Source organism: Vicugna pacos, chromosome 14, assembly GCF_048564905.1.
Source record: "Vicugna pacos chromosome 14, VicPac4, whole genome shotgun sequence".
In the NCBI taxonomy this organism is placed as follows: Eukaryota; Metazoa; Chordata; class Mammalia; order Artiodactyla; family Camelidae; genus Vicugna; species Vicugna pacos.
Window position 1 is genome coordinate 7,292,746 of NC_133000.1, and position 18,548 is coordinate 7,311,293.

General features: G+C 40.4%; 2 protein-coding genes across 11 annotated transcripts in view; one reads left to right on the top strand and one right to left on the bottom strand.

Annotated features, from left to right (window-relative positions):
* Positions 1-13,335, top strand: part of FRY (FRY microtubule binding protein) — a 364,076-nt gene extending 350,741 nt beyond the window's left edge. For 3 of the 4 annotated variants that reach the window (XM_072976088.1, XM_072976089.1, XM_072976086.1), the window contains 3 exons: positions 6,867-6,977; positions 10,238-10,440; positions 11,033-12,481. In XM_072976088.1, the coding sequence (XP_072832189.1) occupies positions 6,867-6,977; positions 10,238-10,440; positions 11,033-11,291 (573 nt within the window). In that variant the 3' untranslated portion in view covers positions 11,292-12,481. Of the gene's footprint in view, positions 1-6,866; positions 6,978-10,237; positions 10,441-11,032 lie in introns of all 4 variants that reach the window. The other variant, XM_072976087.1, reaches the window with a different exon arrangement.
* ZAR1L (zygote arrest 1 like) overlaps positions 1-18,548 on the bottom strand; it is a 48,486-nt gene that overhangs the window by 4,062 nt on the left and 25,876 nt on the right. For 3 of the 7 annotated variants that reach the window (XR_012079913.1, XR_012079918.1, XR_012079916.1), the window contains exon 4: positions 100-898. Coding sequence is in view for 1 of the 7 variants with exons in the window: in XM_072976095.1 (XP_072832196.1) it covers positions 6,015-6,053 (39 nt within the window). In the remaining 6 variants the exon portion in view is untranslated. Of the gene's footprint in view, positions 1-99; positions 899-5,565; positions 6,054-18,548 lie in introns of those variants that run through there. The other 4 variants (XR_012079917.1, XR_012079914.1, XR_012079915.1 and 1 more) reach the window with 4 other exon arrangements.

The following is an 18,548-nucleotide window of genomic DNA, read 5'->3' on the forward strand; positions in this document are numbered from 1 at the left end:
ATTCCATGTTTTACCAGGTGGTTGTGATTCCATCTCCCCTGGAAATGGACTGAAGTGGACAAGAGTGGATTTGAGAGGATGAGTTAGGAGGCTACTGACCGGTCAAAGCAGAGAAGGTGGTGGCACCTTGGGATTACAGGGTCACACCTAGAAAAGCAGGTCAAACTGTGCATCCTTCAGAGTATGAGAAAGCACCTTCAGGGCTGGCCCTGAGGAGAAATGACAGTGTCACTCCATTCAAGTATGGCTCTCATGTCCAGAGTTGGTAGAGATATTTCTACCATTTGGCTCCCATTCCAAAACAAAACCCAACAAGTGTTTGACCTCAGAGCACGGCTTACCCTCCAGTGATTCACTCCAGCTCTCTTTTTTGTCAGATTCTCTGTCTTCTGGATGAGTTTGATGTTGCCAGTTATTCTGAGCATCCTTTGTGTGGGGACAAATGGAAGGCAGACAGGAAATGAGCTTTAATTCAAAGAATCTGTGTCTGGACATAAATTGCAAAGCTAACATGCCCAAAATGATTCCACATGTACATTCTAGTTCAGGGAAGTGTGGACTTTATGGAAGGATTAGTACTCAGCTTATTAAACCTAGCAACGTAAACCCTTGAGCAGTTGGAGACGTCAGTCGGCCAGAGCGAGTGACCACGTAGACAGGCACGTGGCATCTTCCCACCCCGAACCCTGCCCCATCTGGTCTGGTCTTTGCCCGTAGCTGATTTCTAGTCATTCTTAACAGGTGACATAAGTGAGAAATGGCTATCATACTGTTTGCAGAAAAGGATATAGCTCTTTGCTGGGTGTTGAACATTTGTTTTCTGATTTTTCTTCTGTTGTCAACATGAAGTTGTAGACATCAAATTAGTGAGGAAGGTGACACACTGGTGGCCTATAAGCTGTAAGCAATTCACAGATGTGTTTTATTTAGCTTGTACAATTTTTTAATTGACCCAACATTTAAAAATTAAAATTGTTCATACATACACTCAAAACAGCATTTCTGGCATCTCTTTCAAAAAAAAAAAAAAGAGCTAGCAACATGGGGCCTGCCTTTGTAAAGTCCAGCAATGACCCTGAGCTAACTATTGACCACCCCTCCACTGTCCCCTCAGCACACTGAGTCCCTGACCCTGCTGGCAAGAGCCAGATGCCAGTCATCACGATGCTGGACTGGCGTTTTCTGTATAATGGAAACACGGGCTTCTGTACCTTAGGCCCCAAAACGGGGACATGAAAGCTACACACCAAGAGCTGTCTGTTTCCAGAAAAACGGGAGTGTTCTCCTCTGCCTCTGCAAGAAAATAAGATGCGAGCGCCTGTGTGCAGAGCTCACGCTGACGCGGAGGCAGGGAGAGAAGCCACAGTGTGTGTGCAAGACAGCGGAACAAACAGTGTCCTAAGAAACGTGTCTCTAATATGGGAGAAGTATCGGAGGGATGGCTTTTCTTCATAAAGACAGGTGTGATCAGTAAGGGATTTAGGCTTGCTGGTGATTACGGTACCAGCCCTCCTAGAGTGAGGCGCGTCGCACAGCGCACAGGATGTAGAACAAGGCAGGCGATGTGAGTCGCACGTGCCATGAGCATAGCTCCGCTCGTGGGCAGACACTGCTTTCCCTGGGGTTTCTCAGCCTGCGCCTGGAGGAGAGAGGGATCTTGTTATGACTTAAAACCAGCACTTCTGATTAAGGATTGTGGTTTCCCTTCTCCATCTCCCACGGGATTCACTCTGGAGTGGCTACTGCTGGGTAGTTAAGTTCCCGGAAATGTAGGAGGGGTGAAGCCTCTGGGCCCTGGGCTCTGGGCATCGGCCCTACCGCCAGTCAGCAGAGCTCGCCTCCCCCGTTCTGCAGAGCTGGCCCTGGGGCAGCTGGAGAGGCTGCCATTTCAACTGTTGGAAGTGATTTTAGTTCCTCTCTACAGCTGTTTCTGAGTGCTACTTGAACATTTGACTCCTTGGACTCAAATACAATCATTTATATTTAGTCCCACCACATTTTATCTTATTATAGTCAAGTCACCATAGAGTCTTTCTGGATACTAACCTTCATAGCTGTGTATTTCCCACCCCTGCCTAATCCATGAAGGAGAGTAGCCTGCAACCTCTGTTCTTCTACCAGCTGAACAAGCTACATGTTGAACAAGACAAGATGTTTCCACAGCTAAATTGCAACCCATTAAACATCATCCTTCAGATACAATCAGTCTTTTGCTGTAAGGAATCCTCTTTCCTGTACTAAGGAAGTGTCTGCTGAAGCAAAAGTTTTCTTGAAAATAGCAAATACCTCAGTCTGTATAATCTGTATTATAGGTTTAAAGGTATTTATCTTTCAAAGCTTTGAAAGATATTCATGGCCAAGGTCAAAAAAATTTACTCAACAAACATAACACAGTAGTCATCGGTGTTCTAGAGCCAAATGGTATTAGCAACAGGTGATTAGCATTGTTCACACCTGCTTAGGAGATGGCATGCGTCTGTTTTACTGAGTAGGAAAGCTTCAATATTTGGCTAGATTTTCCAAATGTTTTCTAGTTTAGCTTAAACCAGTGACTTTCAGAGATTAAACATGATGAAAATTATAACTTATATGGTATACTGAGGCCTACTTACTCAGATTTTTACCTAACTGGCTATATCATAAGCATAGAACTCATTTCAGAGCAGAACACAGAGGAACAAGTCTGGCTGTGCTGTTGTTAATGATTAAGACCTAGATTATTCCAGGTTCATCAGTTTTTTCAAAATTTTGGGGGGGAGGCAGGTAATGAGGTTTATTTATTTATTTTTAGAGGAGGTACTGGGGATTTAACTCAGGACCTCATGCATGCTAAGCATCTCTTCTACCACTGAGTTATACCCTCCCCCCTTATCAATTTTTAACATCTTTTTTTTTCTCATTTTGGGGAAACATACCTCTAAATCCAATATATAAATCAAGCTATATCTGGAGTACAGGAAGAGGGCTTGAAGAAAATCCTTGTGACCAAAGAAAACAGTGACATTCCCACATTTTCAAAAGAATCTTAAATCACCAAAACATAGCTACATCTATAAAGACTTCTAAAGGGATTATTTTCAAAGCCCGGACACAGGAAAACCTCAGCACGGCGTCGGGGTGGGGAAGTCTCAACAGTTTCCTTGCAAGGCATTGCTCACTATTTTTTGGAGCTCTAATGAAAACTAGGTCCCACCCTGTGGCCTAGGAAAGGATTCTGAGATAATAAATATCAACGTGGCTTGGACTAGCTACCGAATAAGGAGAGTTTAAGGAGGACCCTGAGAACTAGTGTTCGTCAAGTTGGCCATCTCCCAAGAAACACAATTTTGTGCCCTGACCACTGAGTGGGAGGAATTTATTGACAATGAAATTCCTTAGCACCAAGCTGGAGTCAGAAAGTCTCATCTGCCTTCACTGAACAGAGAGCATTTTGCTTTAACGGATTTCATGACCTTCTTGGATTACAACCTTATTTTGGAAAACAGTAAAAAGATAGCAGTTTTCTTCACACAAGACCATGTAATTTACTCAGCACTTGCTTCATTCCATGCTTCTGAAAAGTAAATTCCACGGGAGGAGTTATGTGCTAATAAATTACATACTAAATGTCTCAATCAAATTTAATGTTTTCTAAAAAGTCTTCACACTGGAAACTCTGTACATGTAGACTTAAGACTCAGGCCCCGTACTCCTTTCTTGTGTAACACTGTCTTTCAACACATAAGGTTTGGTTATAAAAACATCTAGCATAGTTAAAGTTTTCTTGAAAATAGTAAACACCTCCAGTTGTGTAGTCTATTTCACAGATTCAAAGGCATTTGTCTTTCAAAGCTTTGAAGATATTCATAGCCAGGGTCCAAAAAACTACTCAGTAAACATAATACAACAGTCACCAATGTGCCAAACCCACGTGGTACTAGTAACAAGCGAGGTCAGGAAAGACCCTTGGAGTACAGGGGTAGGGAGGTGGGAATTGGGATGGGAGCTGTTATTGGTGATGCTTTATGTTTGAAAATACCAATAAATAATCTGGTAGCTTTTTTTTAATGCACTGTACCTTATGGTAAGTACAATACATTAAACTGGTGCTAACCTAGAGTTTTTTTTATAAAGAGCTTTAAAATAAGGGGCTTTTTTTTGGTCAAGGATTAGAAGAGCTAGATAGGTCCTTAAATATTTTGAAAATCCAGAACCAGACATATTGATCCATGATTAGGAATGGCCAACTTGATTTTTTTTTAATATTCTGTCAAGTTGTGGTAATCTCTTTCCACATAACCAAAGTTTCCTTGAACCAATTCTGTGGTTATGACATGGTAACACCAAAAACTGGTAGCCATAGTTGAACATGGTGCAGTTACAAACTTATATTATTCTAGACTAATCATCAGTTCTAGATTACTTTTAGAAATTGTCTGCTGGGGAAGAAAATTACACAAAAAAATGCAAGAAAATTACTTGTATCTCACACTTGTTTGGGAGCATACGGACAATGTGCAGTCCTTTGAAATAACAATATTAGCAGTCCTATAAAACAGTCTCAATGTGGAAGGCAACCTGACTCCAAAGGAAAAGCCACTTAAATTATTAGTTATATTCCAGGCTAATTGGATAGTCGTAGTTTAGTAGATATGAAGCCAAACATATTAAAGGCTCTGCCTTAACTAACACTCAGCAATAGTCTCATTTGTTTGGGGCTGTAGTTCTTTCAAATTAATCAGCTGGTCTCCTCACAGTTTTACTGCGTTCAAATATTATGGACATGTAAACAGTAAAATCTTCAAGCAAGACAAGTTTTGACTTCTGGTCTCCAGGGCTGACAAAATCTAAACCAACTCATCTAAAAGAGCATAGGGTACATTTCTCAATGACAGGTTTCCCATTACGGCTTGTTCCTAACTGGACCGCTGCGCATGCTGAATGGGTACAATGTTTGCAACCACTTATCACGTTGGGGGCAAGCGATGCTAACACTGCTGACGGTTCTGCTCTCGGACGAGGGCGTGCTTTCTGTTGCATGCGTTACACTGACCCTGTACTTTCTTTCCTTTCCTTTGTTTCCTGTGCCATGCTTGCTGTGTAGCAAATGGAATCTCTTGCAGTAAGTTAACTTTCTTTCATATTCTTTGTCCACTTAGGCATGGACCCATAACAAATCTTATTTTTACTGTTACTGTTAAATCTCTTAGCGTGCTTTTCCCTTTTTCATTTCCTTTTATTTGGTAGGCCTGAGACATGTAGTTTATTAGCATTCTGGGCTACCTTCCTCCCAAAGTAGAAACCTGTGTTGCTATGGACTCCCATGCTATCAGGGGAATATTTGTAGTAATAATGACCATTGTCTGACACTTAGGAAAGTCAATTTCATAGCTAGGTTTCACCCTAAATTGTGAAAGGTAATATTTTGTTTTTAAACAATCCTTTTTTTTATCTGCAAGTCTCTGGAAGCTGTCTTTTACTCCAGATTTGGAAAGCTTTCTATAGAGAAAAGTCTAAGTGATCATCAAATAAAATATTTTACTGAAATAACCAAAGATCTGGTTCGGGTTAACGAGTGAGTGTAGCTACTTCTTTAAACTTAGGCTGGATACTGGCATTGAGATATCAAATAAATCTGAGCAGAATTGTTTTTTCTCCTACGGGCCAGGGAGAGAGGAGAAAGAAGACCTCATTCAGCAGTCTTAGCATGAACTTGAGTAACTTGTAAAACTTAGGCTCAAAAGTATGTTAATACTGCTAAGCAGACTATTCTTCCTAAAACCCGAATTTACGTTCTTGTCATTTCTCTCTGTAAACTGATTTTAGAGGGAACCATTTTAAGTCACTTCAGCAGCTCTCAGTTCTGAGCTGAGTTCTTTTCAGTCCATGAGTAAACTGAAAGGCCCTGTTTATTCTCACTTGACCACATTTGAAAACTGAGCAGTCATGCGTTTGGCTTAAGCCACGTATTTAACTCGCTTTCAGTGGTGACGTGGAGCCCTGAAATTCTACCTGCGAAGGCTGTCCTCTTCCTTTCACGGAGTCCCATCCACTACCTTGAAGCTAAGCCATTCCTGCGATAAAATAGGCAAAGTTTAGAGGCCATTATAAGCAGATGAGCTCAGAGAGTCGTGTGATCATTGGTGCTGGAGTTACTCGTGGTTTATTCTTTCCTCTGTGTAATGAAAACGTTTTAAACTCCAAAGGTGTCTACAGGGCTCGAGGGCCATTTTGTATAATGTTCTTTCCACAGAAAGTTTTGTTTGCTTTCATAATTTCTCCTTTTTGTAAGCACTTTGGGCCCTTTTTATCTAATTCGACAAATACTTATTGGGCACCGAGTAGAAGCATCATCAGTAAAACTGATGCAGGGCCTCAGAGGATCACGTGACTCTGGTGTTTGCACAGATTTTAGGATCACTGCCTACATCCTAAGCGGCGGCCAGAATTGTCACAAGGAGTAATCTTCCAAGCGTCTGCTGAACTTACAAATTTAACACCTAGAACCACTTAATGCTGTATCTTTCAAATATACTTTAAAAAAAAGAATTTTTTTAAAAACATGTAGTTTATAAAAATTAAGACAACCACAGCTATAACTTGTAGAGATTTAATTGGCAAATATCATGGAAACTTGGCAGTTCACTAAGTCCCTTTGTAGCCACTCCTTTTTAATTAGTCACCTTCCAGGGGCTGTTTTATTCTGTATGATACAGTGATTTTTCTCAGATATTTACTAATTGGGTTTTGTTTGTTTTATTTGGGATGGTAACAGCTGGTTATGTTTCCTTGATGAAAAAAGAAGTGTTAGCCTCCACCAAGATTTCACTTATTATACAGGAATGATCTTTAGTAACTATGTCTTCCCGTGCAAATTCTCTCTTTAGCAATTGGAACTGTGTCAGAGATTGTATAAGCTACACTTCCAGCTGCTGCTGCTTTTTCAGTCCTACTGTAAGCTCATCGGCCAGGTGCACGAGGTCAGCTCCATGCCAGAGGTGAGCCCGCCCCTCCCGCCCCAGGTGCTGCTATGAAAATCATTCCTTTCCTTTTGTTCTCCCCTCACCAGTTTATAAAATGTCCAAGTGATTTTACTCCCCCATAATTATCTCACTCAAGCGCAAGTCTCAGGTACAAGTGTCCTGTATTTCTATCCGTGCTGGTCGGCAGTGCCCGCAGGACAAGGCGGGAGGCAGGTGCCGTGCGTGGACGTAACACATAAGGACAGCCCTGAGGGTGAGCGCCTCCCTCAACGCTGTGCCGAGGGGCCTCACTTGCCTCCCCGTGGCCCTGGCCCTGTGTCTAGGGATCCTTAATTGAAAAAGTTCCTCATGTTACGATTTTTCTTATCTATAGCTTTTCATACTTGTTCCTACATTGAGATAAGAAGAAAATAATTAGGTGATGTTTGATCCTCTTCAGCTTCCCTGCCCTGCTTAGAATTGGGCTGCGTTAATATTTTTAAATGTGAAAGGCAAAATAACTTAAGTGTACTGCTTCTGAGCAAGCCAAAATTTTCCTAGACCTGGAAGAAATACCACTGCAGTGTAGTAGGTGTACATTGGAAACTACGGAAGCGCAGAGGGTGACTGCCTGGTTCACCTGGAGGCCGGGAGGCTGAAAGAGGAGCCTTTCAGGGGGAAATCACAGCAGAGCCACTTCTTACAGGATGAGTTGGAGTTAGACAAAGTGGGAGCTGAGAAGCAACATTCCAATAAGAGCAAACAGCGTAGTAAGAAAGAGGAAGGAACTACAGAGCAGGCAGTTTAATGCTGCTAGACTACAAGGAGCAAACGGAGTGAGGCGGAAGAGATAAGTGAGGATGAGATCATGGAAGACATTTGCCTGGGAGTATTTTAGTTAGATCTTTACAGCAAGGAGGTGGAGGGTGGACTTGATGACAAGCAGGTTGGAGACAAGAGACCAGTTACGAGGCTGCTGAAATAGCTCAGATGGAGAAGAGAGTCTGAATTAGGACCAAAGTGTTTTGTATGAGAAGAGGGAGGAAATGTGGGAACTATTTTACGACAAAAGGTCAATGATAACGGTTGGGTGGGGGCTGAGGGAGAGGGAGGAGTCGAGGACAATTCTAGGTTCCATCTCAGATGAACTAGGTGACTGACCGACGGAGCCACAGCAGAGACAGGGAGAGAGCAGGAGGGCCGAGGCGACTGTACGTCCCATCGGTCAAGCCTCCCCGCTGCTGGTCAGTGACCGGGTCTGCCTGCAAGACCACACAGGTGTGACGGCATCTTGCAGGTAGTTAAATACGAGGACCTGCAGCTGAAGGTGCAGATGTGGTAACTGTCAGGGAACAGCCATGAGTCCATGAAACAGTCCCACCCTGAACAGCAGGGTGAGGATGGAGCCCAGGAAATCTTGCGTCTTGATAGAGGAGGAGGAGACAGAATGACAACCATGTTACCACGTTTACCACTCAGCTTGGAAAAAAAAAGAAAGTGTACAGCTGACCCTTGAACAGCACGAGTTTAAACTTAGCGGGTCCACTTTAATGAGGTTTTTTTTTTAAATATATGGGAAATCTTTTTAGAGATTTGTGACAATTTGAAAAAACTCATAAACTGCATAAGCCTAGAAATAATGAAAAACTGAGAAGTTATGTCATGAATACCTAAAATACGTAGATGTACGTACAACACATAAAAATATATGTTCATCGGCTGTTTATGTTATTGATAAGGCTTCTAGTCAACAGTAGGCTATTAGTAAAGTTCTGGGGGAGTCCAAAGTTATACGGCACCCTAACCGCACGTTGTTCAAGGGTCAGCTGTGCTTCCACAAATGCCTAATTTCAAGGGAAGAGGAGAAGACAGCTTGCTTTACAAAGAGCTCTTCACAGACCACAAGTTATCAGATAAAAGCCATGATGACTGCTATCTGCCCCACTATCAAGACTGTACTCTTACTGTCCCAGCAAATATGAACAGGGTCCTCAGAGTCCATCTTTGCTCAAAAAACAGAGGACATACAAGTGCAACTCACATGTCACTTTCCACACTGAAAAAGTCATTCAAGCGTCACTCCAGAGTAGTAAATTACATGCTATATACTGTGTGTCTATATACGTATGCAATTATTTTAAATCTAATAAATTTAAAGTGAGTTTCTCCTTTATTTTAAATCTAGAGAAGTTTTAAATACTATACACACGCATACAGTATTTAAAACTTGCCTAGATTTAAAATAAATTCACTTTTTCAAACTTAAAAATTGTATACCTAGAATACTCTAATAACTTATAGGAAAGAATCGCCTCATTAAATTTTACACCTAGTTCCGGAATAGATCGTTGTATCTACAGGCATCTGTGTGAAGGCGGATAGTCCTTGAGGGCTCAGTTCTATAGCTTGTACAACAAGCTGGGAATGAAGATGAAGATGTTGGCTAAAGCAACTTCCTAAAGAAAATGGGCATTCTCAGCTTGCATTACAAAGTGAAAGGGGAAAAAAAACCTTTAAATTCACATCAGGTTTTGTTTTTTTTTTAATGCTCTTAGGGTCAAACTGCACAACAGTCGTCTTCCACGGTACACTTTGGGGGCCCTAAGGAGTCACAGAGGTGCTCCCTCACCATTTACTTTCTAGCAACTCTGGATCTTTGGGTTCCAGTAATTCTGAGGGAAAACGTCTTTTACCTCTGTAATATGAATACTAACATTACATTGAGATTTTTCCTTCTCTCCCTTAAAATTATGTCTATTTCTATGCCATAGGTAAAGATTAGTCAGATTTATTGTTCACACAGGTTCCGTGTTCTTGATTACATGTACTGAGCACTTAGGTGCCAAACTATTTGTTTAATCTTTAAAATAACTTTGTGAGGTGGATAATCCCTTCTGTCTCACAGATGCAAAAACTGAGGCACATAAAAGTCTGTTTCCTTGACTATGCCATAGTCAACAGTGCAGAACTGCCACCTGAACTCAGCTCTGCCCAACTCCCAAGCCTGTTTTCTTGTGCATTTTACTTCTACGTGTGCCCTTCTATCTAAATAGAAACCATTTTAAAGAGACTATCTTTTATATGAGGAGAGCATCCCAGCTGCTGATACATAGTTACTCCGTGCCTGCGGCCCCAGAACGCTACATACACCATGCAGTACTTTCATTTGTCCTTTTAGTTTACCAAGATATTAAGCTCATGATTAACTAGATCTCTTATAGTCATTTTTTTCCCTTGGGGGATATAAAATCCAGCCTGCAACTAAACACAGGAAAAATAACATTTTTTTTAAACAGCTGCTAAATATGTCCAGGGAACTGAGTGACCTAAAGAAAAACCTGAAGGAGGCCACTGCAGCCATCGCTGCTGACCCTCTCTACATAGAGGGGGCGTGGTCTGAGCCAACCTTCACGTCCACCGAAGCAGCCATCCAGTCCATGCTCGAGTGCTTGAAGAACAACGAACTTGGCAAGGCTTTACGGCAAATCAGGGAATGCAGGTAACTCTACTGTTTCTATTTAGAGATGGTTAAAGGAAATGTGTGCTTAATAGCTGCCCTGTTGTGGAAGGAAAGTCTAGGCCTCTACCATCACCATGCGAGAAACATCAGAATTCAGAACTTAGCGCTTACAGTATTGGTGTTGGTTATGTTCATTTGTTATCCTTAAAATGTTGAAACACTTCCAAGTGTACACCACCATAATTTTAAAACTAATTATTTGAATGTACCTCTTTGGGTTTTCCCCTCTACATTATGATAGTGTATTCACATTCATTGGAACCAGAATGCTATAGCAAATAAATGTTTTAAAGATTATCAGATTTCATTCTTATATTTTTATATTTTAGGTATTTTTATCAAATCTAATAATATTCAGTATTCTAAAACTGATTACAGTGATGTTTGCACAACTCTGATTATACTTAAAAAGCCACAGAATTGTATGCTTTAGACAGTTGAATTGTATGTGAATTACACCTCAATAAAAGCTTTTATTAAAAGTAATTTTCTTACACTAATAAAGACTCTTAACTTGTCAACCTTGTGACCAATAGTGCCTCTCATCTCTGCTTCTCTTTCCTGACTGCAGAAGTCTGTGGCCCAATGACATCTTTGGAAGCAGCTCTGACGACGAGGTCCAGACACTACTGAATATTTACTTCCGTCATCAAACTCTAGGACAAACAGGCACTTATGCCCTGGTGGGGTCTAACCAGAGCCTGACGGAAATCTGCACCAAGCTGATGGAGCTGAACATGGAGATCCGAGACATGATCCGCAGGGCCCAGAGCTACCGGGTCCTCACTGCTTTCCTCCCAGACTCCAGCGTTTCCGGCACTAGTCTCTGACAGGAGCCTCCCGGCCCCCGTGGGCGCCAGGCTGGGGGTGCTGCCGCGCTGGGGTGACCTCGTTCAGTGTCTTCTCAGCCTTCAGAAGGCTTGGTCAGACTGTTCTCCCTCTTGTTACCTGCAGGACTTTCTCTAAAGAGGACGGCAGGACTTCCCACGTGTAGCAATGCTATCAGAACCAAGGCAGCACAGGCCGTCCTGGGACAGGCTCCAGCCGTCACGCTGTGCAGCACACACGTGTCACCATTTTACTGAGCAAACGCAACTCACTACTGAAGACGTGACGTCCACTGCATACCAAAGCCGACTGCTCTGAACAATACCTTCCTTTCTAGAAACAGTTTTAGATTGGCAGAAGTGCAATGTTTTCTTCACTAAAAAGTATTTTATATTCTGCAACTTGTACATTCTTTCCCTTTCTTTTTCTTTTTCTTTTTTTTTCTGGGTGAATTGAGGAAGGGGCAGGCAGAATGAAGCTGGCCACTGAAAACTGTATAACGGTCAAAAGCTGACAGCCTGTATGTGTGAAAAGGGAATTGTAAATGGACAAATTTAATGTACACTGAAATTTGAATACAATTACTGTATCTAAAAGGAGCTGCTATGAAGTACCTTTCTTATGTTGCTAGGCTACTGTCTCTGAAAGCCCTGGATCTCTCTGCAGGGGTCTGTGATTAGGACCCTCACACCAAAAATGGTCCACACAGACCCTTTTTTTTAAGGATCCTGGCTGCTTTTTACTAGAAGGTTGCTTTTATGAGCATATTTATACTATAGGAGAATGAGTGTTAATTTTAACCAACTTTGCCATTTTGTAGAAAAAAGTTAAAGATATTTACACTCTAAATTCCAAGTCTTTCCACCTGTCACGCATGCATATTTTAGTATCCATTTGGATAATCGGAAGTAGAATCATAAAGGTAAAATATGAGTTGTCACTTTGTTTCTTAAGAAATGTCATTTTATTTGTAATATAAATGTAAAGGGCCACCCTTAAGTTTTCTCCTTAAACTTAATGCTGTCCCGTGTTAGCTACGTGCATGTAAAGCTGTTGCACATATTCAGAAACATAGTCAAAGTTTATCTATGTAACTTATTCACTCTGTAAATACAGTTAAAGTTTTTGTGATGTAATCTTGGTTGATATTCTGTTCAGAACTTCCTTTAGACTAAAAAAGAAAAAATACATATTGACCATGGGTTTTGTTTCTGGTTAATGAAGATTTCTGCCTTTGACACATTTATGGTTTTGCATGTGGGTCACCACAGTGACAGCCCCAAACGGTGCCACGCTCATGCCTATTCCGTGAATGCCACCACTGGGGCTTGCTAGCACAGTGACCCTGGGAAGCAGGAAGACTCTAGAACCTCTTTGGAAGTGGACACCAAAGATGGTGACTTTCAACCATCTTTCATGGAGCAGTCAGCAAAGAACCAGAGCTCTGACTATCCACAGCCTATCATGAGGTTGTCATCCTTACAATTTTGAAAAAGACCCAGAATGAGCAGGAAGAAGTAGGAGGAGTTTTAATTCTCTCACCGACACCCATCTATCCCTCACCCCACTCGAAAAATAGGGGCATGGAGACACACAACCATCTAATTTCTACTGGCTCCTTACTCACAGTTCTTAGACTAACAAATATAACTTGCTTTCCTAACATACAACCAAATCATAAATGGTAATTTTCTAGAAGGATCCTACAACAGAGTCTGACCCAAGAGTGTTTTTTAATGTTACAATAGATACAACTATTAACTGACTTCAATGACTTTCTGGAGATTGCTGTCAACACATTCTGCTGGTGATTTATTTTTTTCAACTTAGCTGAAAACTGATTTGCCACAAATTTAAGAAAAAAAACTGAATCACGAGCTCTCTGAAACAAAATCTCATTAAATACTACCAACCCTAGCCAACTCTCAGAGTTCTGCTGGGACCCACAGTAGAAAGGACTAACCAATCATGACTTAACTTTCCACAATGGCCTCTAACCCAGCAAAGAATCACTGTAACGGCGTACTCTTAAAAAAAAAAAAAAAAAGAACAGTAGGGGAGGATTTCATGCCATAGCTCATACTGTCCAAAGGTGCTTTAAAAATACTCAGCTGGAGAGGGCCATGATAGTGGAGTAGAAGGATGCTCATAGCTCACCCTCTCCCACGAATACATGAAGACTGACATCCACAGACCCACCCATCCAATCAGAACACCTGCTGAACTTCGGCAGAACATCGCCTTCTTCAAAAGACAAAATACGCAATCTAGTAGGAGAAAAGGAAAAAAAGGAAAAAGCAAAATAGTGCAGGACCAGTCCCACGGGGAGGGAGAGGCAAAGGAGGAATAGCGCTCGTACACTGGGATCTCCCCCTCTCCAACAGAGAGGTCAGTGGGACGGAAGAGGAACCTCCAAGGCTCCAATCTGTACTGAATAGCCCTTGACTGACAGAACCAAGTTAAACGGGCACAAAGGGTCCCTGTGACCCCCAACCCTAGACTTGAATCAGTAGGGGTGGGACTGGACAGGCTGCCCAAGCCGGGCCGACTGCAGAGGCAACCTTGGGGGACTGCAGTGTGCTGTGTGCCATTGCTGGGAGGGTAGACAGATCAGAATAGCCTGGGCCCCCATAAAATACAAAAAAAAAAAAAAGAGCAAAAACTGCTGGTGTGCCCTGGGGGGAGGAGCACCATAGCCTTTGTCCCCACAGACCCGCAGCACCATCACTGCAAAAGAGAGGCGAGGCTCAGCCACAGCCACCACATTCTCAGTTGTGGGTGCCCAGGCGGAGGCAGGGTGGAAGCCTGAATCCTTACCTACGGGTTCCACAACCTCATAGATGAGACTGACATTTCTTTACAGCCCCAGGCAGAGGGGAATGTTGTGAACTCATGCCTCTAAGACAAACGAACAAGGAGCAGAGTTCTGGCACAGAGCAGGGGCGAGGGCTGCTACCACCCTCTTCTCCAAGCCTGCCTACCCAGCGCAGACCCCACGTGGCACAGGGAGTGGCACTGAATGGGGTGAAACCTGAGGGCCTCTGGAACCAGTGAGTGGAGTTCGCACAGCAGGGCAAGGGCAAGGGCAGGAGCGGTGACAACCACAGAACAAAAAGGAGGCCCTGATCAGTAGCCAGGCAGGCTCTCACTACCAAAGGTCACACGCCTAACCAAAGGGATAACAGGCAAAAGGCACGGAAGGAAGACTTGGCAACCACCCATACTTAAGAAGGACCTCTCGACAAAATTATTAAGAGCACACAGTCTCCACAGGAAAATACCCACTTTTGTTTCTTTTCCTTTTTTAATTTTTTTAATTTTTAATTTTTTAATCCCTTTCAAAATTTTCTTTAAACTTTTTATTTTTTAAAAAATTTGTCTCAATTTGATTTTAATTACTCTTTGTTTTGTTGTTATTTATTATACTGCTTTCAAATAGTTTTTCTTCTTTAAAATTTTTCTTTTAATTTGTCTTAACTTGATTTTTATTTCTCCTCATTTTGTTCTTCTCTGATTGATTATACCCTGTTTTCAAATCTTTTTTTCTTCTTTTAAACTTTTTTTTTTAGTTTTATTTCCACATCCACTTTAGATAAATAAACAAATAAATAAATAAACCCTTTCAGGACCACAGTAGATAACTGATATTCCATAATCCATAGGGCCAGAGAGATATAAGTAAAATGAAGAAGCAGAGGAACCAATCCCAATTAAAAGAAAAAGAGAAATCCCCTGAAAGAACAATCAATGAAATAGACCTTAATAGTCTACTAGATCATGATTTCAAAAAAGGAGTGATCAAAGTACTGAAGGAACTAAAAGAGACTGAATAGAGACAGAATATGTCAAAAAGGAAACTGAAACTATAAAAAGGAGCCAATTAAAATTGGAAAACTTATTTGCTGAGAGGAGAGCTGAGCTAAAGTCTGTAAAAAGTAGGCTAGATAATGCAGAGGAACGAATGAGTGACTTAGAAGACAGGATAACAGAAATCACCCAATCAGAACAGCTGAAAGAAAAACAAATGAAAACAATAAAAGGGATCTATGGGATACTATAAAGCAACCAACCTCTGCATAATAGGGGTCCCAGAAGGAGAAGAAAGAGCAAAGGGGATTGAAAAGGTATTTGAAGAAGCCATGATTGAAAACTTCCAAAACCTAAAGAAGGAAACAGACACCAAGTACAGGAAGCACAGAGGGTCCCAAACAAGAACTCAAACAGACCCACACCAAGACATATTGTAATCAGAATGGCCAGGGTTAGGAATAAAGAAATAATTCTAAAGTTAGCAAGAGAAAAACAAAGAGTTACCAGGGAACCCCCATAAGGCTTTCAGTTCATTTCTCTACATGAACACTGCAGGCCAGAAGGGAGTGGCAAGATATATTTAAAGCCTTGAATGAGAAGAAGATGCAACCTATGATACTTTATCCAGCAAAGCTATCCTTTAGAATAGAAGGAGAGATAAAGAACTTCACAGGCAAGCAAAAACTAAAAGAATTCAGCAACACTAAACCTATGCTAAAAGATATATTGAAAAATCTACTCTACATAGAAAAGAAGCAGGATGCTACAGAAAGGAGAAAACCATAATTGGAAGGCGATAACAATAATGAATTACAACAGAATAAACATGAAATTGTAAAAGATGGCATTTAAATCATTAAGAGTGGGAGAGGGGAGCAAGAAAATACAGTTTTCTTCTTTTTCATTTTCTTTTTTTGTTCTTAATAGGATGGGTTTGAGCTTATATTACTGTTTAAAACAAACAGATATAGTAATGGGTTAGTATACATATAAAATAAGGTAACCACAAGCCAAAAGATTACAATAGAGTCACAAAAACTAAAAAGAAACCAAGACAATACAAAGGAAAATTATCAAACCACAAAAAGAAAAAGGAAAAAAGAGGAAATACCAAACAAATCAACTGCAAAACTAAGTTCAAAATGGCAATAAACACACATGTTCAATAATTACCATAAATGTCAGTAGACTAAATACTCCAATCAAAAGACACAGAATGGCAGACTGGATAATAAAACAAGAACCTACAATATGCTGCATACAAGAGACCCACTTTAGGGAGAAAGACATACAGGTGAGAGTGAGAGGATGGAAAAAGATATTTCATGGAAATGGAAATGACAAGAAAGCAGGAGTAGCAATACTGATCTCAGACAAAATAGACTTTAAAACAAAGGCCAAAGAGAAAGATAAAGAAGGACATTATGTAATGATTAAAGGAGCAATACAAGATGAGGATATTACAACCATTAACACATATGCACCCAATATGGAAGTACCTAAATACATAAAGCAAATACTAACAGATATAAATGGAGAAACTGATGGGAACACAATCATAGTAGAAGATTTTAACACCCCATTAACATCACTGGAAAGATCTTCCACACAGAAAATTAATAAAGCAACAGAGAAATTAAATGATACAATAGAACAATTAGACTTGGTTGATATTTTCAGAACATTACATCCCCTAAAAATAGAACATATATTCTTTTTGTGAACGTGTAACATTTTCTAGGGTAGATCATGTTTGGGCACAAAAGAAGCCTCAACAAATTTAAGAGGATAGAAATTATTTCAAGCATTTTTTCTGATCACAATGCCATGAAACTAGAAATCAACTACAGAAAAACAACGAATGACAGCATGGATATTAAACAACATGCTACTAAAAAACCAATGGGTCAATGATGAAATCAAAGAAGAAATTAAAAAATAATTTGAGACAAATGACAATGAAAAAACCACCACACAAAATCTATGGGATGCAGCAAAAGCAGTCCTAAGAGGGAAGTTTAGTGATAGAGGCCTTCATCAAAAAAGAACAATCTCAAATAAATAATCTAAACTACCTGATAAAAGAATTAGAAGAAGAGCAGCAAACAAAACCAAAAATCAGCAGAAGGAAGGAAATAATAAAGATCAGGAAAGAAAGAAATAGAGTTTTTTAAAAAAGAGAAAAACAACACCTATTTATGATAAAAACTCTCACCAAAGTGGGTATAGAGGGAACATATCTCAACATAATAAAAGCTATGTATGACAAACCTACAGCCAGCATAGTACTCAATGGTGAAAAACTCAAAAGCTTCGCACTAAAATCTGGGACAAGACAAGGATGCCCACTATCACCGCTCCTATTCAACATAGACTTGCAAGTCCTAGCCACAGCATTCAGGCAAGAGAGAGAAATAAAAGGGTTCCAAATTGGAAAAGAAGAGGTAAAAGTGCCACTATATGCCGACAACATGTTACTATATATAGAAAACCCTAAAAGGTCCACACAAAAACTACTAGAGCTGATCAAAGAATTCAGCAAGGTAGCAGGTTACAAGATTAATGTACAAAAGTCAGTTGCATTTCTTTACACTAACGATGAATCAACAGAAAAAGAAAGTAAAGAAACAATCCCCTTTAAAATAGCACCCAAAGTAATAAAATACCTAGGAATAAATCTAACCAAGGAGGTGAAAGACTTATACATGGAAAACTATAACCCACTGTAGAAGGAAATTAAAGAAGACTTAAAAAAATGGAAATACATCCCATACTTCTGGATTGGAAGAATTAATATTGTTAAAATAGTCACACTGCCCAAGGCAATCTATAGATTTAATGCAATCCCTATCAAATTACCCAGGACATATTTCACAGAACTGGAACAAATCATAATAAAATTTACATGGAACCATCAAAGACCTAGAATGCCAAAGCATTACTCAACAGAAAGAAAGAGGCTGGAGGAATAACTCTCCCAGACTTCAGACAATACTATAGAGCTACAGTCATCAAGACAGCATGGTATTGGTAAAAAAAAACAGACATATAGACCAATGGAACAGAACAGAGAGCCCAGAAATGAACCCACAAAATTTTGGTCAACTAATCTTCAACAAAGGAGGCAAGAATATACAATGGAATAAAGACAGTCTCTACAGTAAATGGTGTTGGGAAAACTGGACAGCAGCATGTGAAACAATGAAGCTAGAACACTCCCTTACACCATACACAAAAATAAACTCAAAATAGATCAAAGGCTTAAACATAAGACACAATAAATCTACTAGAAAAAAAATTATTGCAAGACATTATCTCACATACATCTTAGCAACATTGTCCGAGAGCAGTCTACCCAAGCAATAGAAATAAAAGCAAAAATAAACAATTGAGACCTAAATAAACTTACAAGCTTTTGCACAGCAAAGGAAACCATAAGTAAAACAAAA